General features: G+C 38.2%; 1 protein-coding gene across 1 annotated transcript in view; it reads left to right on the top strand.

Moving 5' to 3' along the window:
• The window catches only part of LOC138852336 (PDF receptor-like), a 168,295-nt gene that overhangs the window by 135,940 nt on the left and 24,855 nt on the right, over positions 1-7,500 (top strand). The window contains exons 5-7 of the mRNA XM_070082249.1: positions 53-228; positions 828-931; positions 6,169-6,210. Of these exons, the coding sequence (XP_069938350.1) occupies positions 53-228; positions 828-931; positions 6,169-6,210 (322 nt within the window). The remainder of the gene's footprint in view (positions 1-52; positions 229-827; positions 932-6,168; positions 6,211-7,500) is intronic.

Raw genomic sequence — 7,500 nt, 5'->3', positions numbered from 1 at the left:
TCAAGAGAAATTTCCCTATTTCTCCTGTTGAACCAACGTTCGTTCCCCACAGAGACTGCGTACCGCACCTGCTCCCCTGATGGACACTGGCTGGGTAAGGACTTCACTGCTCGCAAGGACTCCCCAGGTCACAACCCCGCAGGATGGACCAACTACACCGTCTGCTTCACACCTGACGCCAGGAACCTCCTGAACCAGCTCTACTCCGGTACAGAGGAGGACGCCCAGGTGAGTGAGAGAGGAGCTGAGCAAGTTAGACAGTGGAAACGGCGACTAGTAACCAGAGACTGTTTACTAGGCAAGTTGCAGTATACACAGCTTGATGAACGAGACACATGTGAAGCACCTGGGTATTTTTATTGTCGAAATGGAAATATCCAATTACTACGCATGTGTCTTATTCATCGAGTTACCCTTAAATTATTGTATATTAATTGTGCTGTATAGTCCTTGTGGCTTAGCGCTTCTTTTTGATTATAATAATAATAATGTATATTAATTGTAATTATCAGTAACACATTATCAGACCATTTAGAATATTAAATCAGATTTTGAGAACTTTAACCTTTTTTTTTTTATTTGAAAATAAGTAATTATTTCTGAAGTGACTCGCTCCTGATGCATTGGATAAGTTTACATTATTAACTGTCCCTAGCCAGCATAGCTTCCACTCACTCAATGATGCTTCTCTCTCTCTCTCTCTCTCTCTCTCTCTCTCTCTCTCTCTCTCTCTCGCTCTCTCTCTCTCTCTCTCTCTCTCTCTCTCTCTCTCTCTCTCTCTCTCTCTCTTCTCTCTCTCTCTTACCACCACCTGCTTCCTGTTGCAGATGAAGTTCCTGGTCGCCAAGGGATCACGAGCGATGGAGATCATTGGACTGACACTCTCCTTAGTCTCTCTGCTTCTCTCCCTTTTCATCTTCAGTTATTTCAAGTAAGTTTAGTTTTCATCATGACCTGTTATCTTCCTCTCCTTTCTCGCCTCCGCCAGCAGCCATGGCTCTTGCAACAGTCTTAGTACATTATGCTTTGTCTCATCGTCGTTTAGCTGAATTGAAGCGGAGTAGGATCATGCAGCCTCTTATCTTTCTGTTATCTTTCTGCTTGTCTGTGCGTCTGTGTTTCTGTCTTTGAGTTTGTGTGTATCTCTGTCTGTGTGTCTGTTGTTTTGCGAGTTTACGCGAGTACTTCGTGTGTGCGGATGTAAGTATATGATCCAGACTCTGTCTCCCTCTCTCTCTCTCTCCCTCTCTATCTATCCACCTATCTATCTATCTATCTATCTATCTATCTATCTATCTATCTCTCACTCCCTTACCTCTCTCATTCTCCTCTCTCATTCCCCTCTCTCCTTCCCCTTTCTCATTCACCTCTCTCATTCCCCTCACTCATTCCCCTCTCTCATACCCCTTTCTCATTCACCTCTTTCATTCCTCTCTCTCATTCCCCTCTCTCATTCCATTCACTCATTCCCCTCTCTCATTCCCCTCTCTCATTCCCCTCTCTCATTCCCCTCTCTCATTCCCCTCTCTCCTTCCCCTTTCTCATTCACCTCTCTCATTCCCCTCTCTCATTCCCCTCTCTCATTCCCCTCACTCATTCCCCTCTCTCATTCCCCTTTCTCATTCACCTCTTTCATTCCTCTCTCTCATTCCCCTCTCTCATTCCATTCACTCATTCCCCTCTCTCATTCCCCTCTCTCATTCCCCTCTCTCATTCCCCTCTCTCATTCCCCTCTCTCATTCCCCTCTCTCATTCTCCTCTCTCATTCCCCTCTCTCCTTCCCCTTTCTCATTCACCTCTCTCATTCCCCTCTCTCATTCCCCTCTCTCATTCCCCTCACTCATTCCCCTCTCTCATTCCCCTTTCTCATTCACCTCTTTCATTCCTCTCTCTCATTCCCCTCTCTCATTCCATTCACTCATTCCCCTCTCTCATTCCCCTCTCTCATTCCCCTCTCTCATTCCCCTCTCTCATTCCCCTCTCTCATTCCCCTCTCTCATTCCATCTCCCACCCCTCTTATTTCTTCATACTTATTAGCAGAAAAAGTCGCAGTAATTCGATGTTACACAGTGGGACTCTGGATTACAGAGCCCCACTCTGGATTACAGAGCCCCACTCTGGGTTACAGAACCCCACTCTGGATTACAGAGCCCCACTCTGGGTTACAGAACCCCACTCTGGATTACAGAGCCCCACTCTGGGTTACAGAGCCCCACTCTGGGTTACAGAGCCCCACTCTGGATTACAGAGCCCCACTCTGGATTACAGAGCCCCACTCTGGATTACAGAGCCCCACTCTGGATTACAGAGCCCCACTCTGGGTTACAGAGCCCCACTCTGGATTACAGAGCCCCACTCTGGGTTACAGAGCCCCACTCTGGATTACAGAGCCCCACTCTGGATTACAGAGCCCCACTTTGGGTTACAGAGCCCCACTCTGGGTTACAGAGCCCCACTCTGGATTACAGAGCCCTTCTCTCGATTACAGAGCCCTACTCTCGATTACAGAGCCCTACTCTGGGTTATGAAGCCCCATCCTGGGTTATAAAGACCCTCTCTCGATTGCAAAGTTCCACTCTGGGTTAAAAAACCCAACTGTATGTAATAAAGTGAAAGCCTTTTACATGGTATAAAAAAAAGGCCTTCGAAATTCCCACTTCTTAACGTAAACATGGGAATTTAAGTGTAGAAAATACTTATTATTATTATTATTATTATTATTATTATTATTATTATTATTATTATTATTATTATTATTATTATTATTATATTATATTATTATTATTATTATTATTATTATTATTATTATTATTATTATTATTATTATTATTATTATTATTATTATTATTATTATTATTATTATTATTAATGATATTAATAACAATAACAAGAACAGGAACAACAACAACACCAGCAGAGGTAATTATTATTATTAATATTATTATTTTTGTCATTATTATTATTATTATTATTAATTATTATTATTATCTCCTTTATTGTTTGCATTATTTTTATTACAAATATAAGAAAATTTAAATCGGAGGAAAAACTGGAAGAATACTGTGTTCAATATTAAATATTTTTTAACGGACGATTTATATTTTTCACACCTAATTAAATGCGTATTTATTTTCCAAATCTATCTTTAATTATCTATTTTTTAGTATTAATTATTAATTATCAATAGCGAGAACAGTTGTTACGAAACAGATTGCATAAAATCCATATATAAACTTCATGAAATTTTCCGTAATAATTAAAACTGGTCAATTAGCAAAAATTCATTTAAAATTAAGTTCTTTCTAAAATTTTCTTTTATACTTTTAAGGATAATTTTTTTTTAATTATGTTAATGTAACAATTAATAATTTTGTACGAAAAGAGCCTTAGAAAACTTACCTAACCTTATTATAACAAGCGCAATTTAATTTAGCCTAATCGAACTAAATATATTTAAGATAAGTTTAAAGTAATTTAATAATAAACAAACACAGTGAAATATATATTTCTTTCGTTAGGTTCAGAATGATTATTGCAAAATTATTGCTTATACAAATTTTCGCTTGCCTTATTCGGCAAGAAGAGCGTTGCTATTTAAGCCAAAATCGCAAGTTTTACTTACTCGGCACGACATTATATATATATATATATATATATATATATATATATATATATATATATATATATATATATATATATATATATATATATATATATATATATATATATATATATATGCAGAACAACCACTGTGAAATGAATAGTGAACTTAGAAGCGCTTTCGTGATTTCTCACATTATCAAAAGGTATATAAGGGCGAGATTACACTTCATGGTCAACGTACAACACCTGAACCTTTCATGATGAAGCGGGTGAGGTGGTCAAGGACCTGTTAGACACAGCTTATATTCTACCCGAGCTTTAAGATTTTAACTTGTCGAATATATCTCAAAGTCTTCCTAAATTTTATTAATTATAAATGAGTTTAATTTCTAAAATTCTAAACCAATAATCATACTAATTTCAAAACTATTTTTTATTAAGCTTGATTCCATTATATTTCTCTGTCACAGACCAGTTTGATACAACTTATTCGGTCTTTTGAAAATCAATTGGATGGTTAAAAGTCTCTCACATGTTTATTTCTAATGCTATATTAATGTTGTAATCTTAGTTTAAGTCTTTATTCATGTGTTTTTGTCTCTTGATTATCAAGTTAAGTCCGTCAAACAAGCCGAATTGCTTTAGAGACAGATTTTTTTTTTAATTTCATCGTCTTATCAAAATATTATGTTTCTCTTTATTTTCTATTATCTTCGATTGCATCTTTACATGTTTATCTCAGTTAATGTATTTTTTAATGTTAATGTAAAGCAAATTAATCCTACTTTACTTTTTTTAAAGCTAGTTTTATCTAGCCTTACTTATCATTAAAGAAATGTTTAAATTTCCTGATATTGGAGGTGATTTACGCAACACTGAACTCACGTTCAGTTTGTTTAGCATCAAAGACGCTGACTGAATGATGAAAGTCAGCAAATTCGGATTAAAAAAAGCAGGATACAAGACATATTAAATGGATGAGAAGGAGCGACAACAGTTCCTTCCCCTCCCTCCTTCCCTCCTTCCCTCCTTCCCCTCTTCCCTCCTTCCCCTCCCTCCTTCCCTCCCTCGTCCTCTACACGAGCTAGTTTCCTCACATTCCTGCTGCACCTGTTCACCTAGCAGCAAAAATAGGAACCTTGTAGGTCAGCCCATTGTTGTGAGTCGCATTCAGAGAAAAATATGTTAGAAAACCCCAGCTCTTCCGGAATATAATACCTCGTGCAAGGAAACACTCCAGTTTTGCCTAAGAAAACAATTCAACCCTGTGTAAGGTGGCTCCGCTACCTGCTGTAGGTATTAAAGCATTGGGAAAGAGGTATCCGTGTACTTAACGATGTTAATAAAGAAAATTGTTCTCTCTCCCACAAGTCTATACAGACGCGCACCAGGACCAGAAAATGACAGATTTCAGTCTTGTCGTCTATATTTATTTAAGAACTGAAGATCTCTCAAGTTTTGCGCCGAAAACTGAAGTTCAGCATTATGCGCTCATATAAGTAGGTAAAATTCCAATATGGAAAATTATCTGGCCGTAATACTAGACTCAGACTTTGGCCGTTTTAACTCTGACGTAAGTGAGTCATTTTTTTTTTTTGACTCAGAAAATCGAGGATAAACTTTGTCAATCATGAAAGTTGCAAAAGTTGAGCACTTCTCCTTAGAAGTTTAAAGAAAGCCACAAAACCACAAAGATTACACAATTCTTTTCCTTACATATGTGAAACTGTATATACTCGTGTAATATGGAATGTAGCGTCTTCCCTTGTCCATCCTATATACTGAACATAAACTCTGAGTATCTTTAATTTTAGCTGTATGAAGACACATAGAGTTATCTTTAATTAACATTACCATGTTTCTACTAAGAGGTGTATATACTATAAGAGTTTATTTCTTATTATAGGGATTAAAGTATTAATGACCCTCGTGTAGTTGATAGTGTTTTAATATCAATAACTCAACCAACCATCTCTTACACTTGTTGTATATTCTGATGAGTATATCACTCTTGATGTATATGAATTAAGAGATATACACACTTGGAGTATATATATATATATATATATATATATATATATATATATATATATATATATATATATATATATATATATATATATATATATATATATATATATATATATATATATATATATATATATATATATATATATATATATATTTAGGGGTTTCCTTTTCTCCCATAGGCCTATATCAGAAATTAAATTATTTTTGACCGGTCGTGAACGGGTCATTTGCATCCTTAATGATCCTTTGTGTAGTGGATGAGTTTTAAATCCCATCAAGCAAGCAAGCATCTATCACAATGGTTTATACCATCAAGAGGTGTGTGTATATCCTAGTGTACATATGATAGTTTACTTGAATCCTTGTTGTGAAGGCGAGAGTATCCTGGATTACTTGGTGTGCAGATTATTTGCAGCCTTAATATCCCAAATGCAGTCTTTAGACTTTAAATCTAAGAAACCTAGATACTAAATTGACCCACTAAAGCCCCTTAACTTCCCATGTATTAACTTGCCTCCCTTTCCCCTTTGCAGATTCGTAGATTTTAGGGGTCCCATAGCACAGCCGAGCTTCAGGTACACACTACCACATTACTGTGTATCTCTCTCATAGTGTAGCGCATGCCTCCTGCTGCTGTGTTTCTCTGTACTAGTGTAGCGCTTACCTGCTGCTGCTGCTGCTACTGCTACTGCTGCTGCTGCTTCTGCTGCAGTTGATGATGATGATAGTGCTGCACTTACGTTTGTTATTAGTAGATCCATGCTTACCCTTGCTGACACGGTGATGTTCTTCCCTTTCTGACACGATGCTGATATAATCCGGCTTCATGAGTCAAGCTGTGATGCTCTCACCCAAGTCAACTCAACACTGAATTTCCCCTCACCACATGAACCATTATATAACACTCATCTCTCTTTGGTTTATTAAAGTGTCCTGGACTGGCACCTCAGTAAATGTCGATAAGTGTCCATGGTAAACACGACACGAGTCTGGTGTCCTGTCTACAGCAGCAGTTACTTGGATTAACACCTCAGTGATCTCAACGACACACAACTCGCGAACACAACTAAGTTTGGTACCGTGCCTGAAGGAGGTCAGGATATCAGCACAGACACACAAAGTTTCCAGACAGTGCAAGTTTCTCTGTGAAATTGCTGAGGGAAGAGGAGGAGAAGGAGGAAGAGGAGGCAAAAGGAATACAAGGCAAGATAACAAGAGGAACAGACGTTGTATAAAAGAAGGTGACAGAGGAGAAAACAGAATATGTATCGACACTCAGTAAATGATGCAAAAGAATAGACCTCAATTCCTCCTTTAATTTCTCTCTCTCCCTCACTCCTTTCCTGTCTCCTTCTCTCCTATTTGCTTTCTACATCCCTTCCTCCCCCCATCTACCTCATTCTTACTCTCTCTCTCTTCCTCCTTCCCTCTTTCACTCGATTTATTCCACCTTACCTCTTCTGTTTCATTATTGACAGGGTAGCCAAGACACGCGTGTTTTGCCAGCTTCACCCATGTTGACTCTAACATACTCCGTGGCTTGCTGACTGGGTTTACCTGGCTTGCTGACTGGGTTTACCTGGCATGCTGACTGGCTTTTCCTCTTTACCCGACCTGGTGATTGTCTTTTACCCTAACCTAGCTTGGTGATGTACTTTCCCGTTACGCGGCTTATTGATGGGCTTTTCCCCCCTCACTTGACCTGCTCACTGGCTTTCCCATTGCTTGGCTTAGTGGCTTTCGATCCAAAGCTTCTCTCCCCCAATTATCTGACGCCTTAAAACTATTATTTCTTATGTTTTTGGTCTATGTGGCCACGTAGAATCGAATTCTATGTGGCCACATAAAGTTGGATTATATCTGGC

Source organism: Cherax quadricarinatus, chromosome 7 (genome assembly GCF_038502225.1).
Source record: "Cherax quadricarinatus isolate ZL_2023a chromosome 7, ASM3850222v1, whole genome shotgun sequence".
Classification (NCBI taxonomy): domain Eukaryota; kingdom Metazoa; phylum Arthropoda; class Malacostraca; order Decapoda; family Parastacidae; genus Cherax; species Cherax quadricarinatus.
This window is presented reverse-complemented; position numbering and strand designations above follow the sequence as displayed.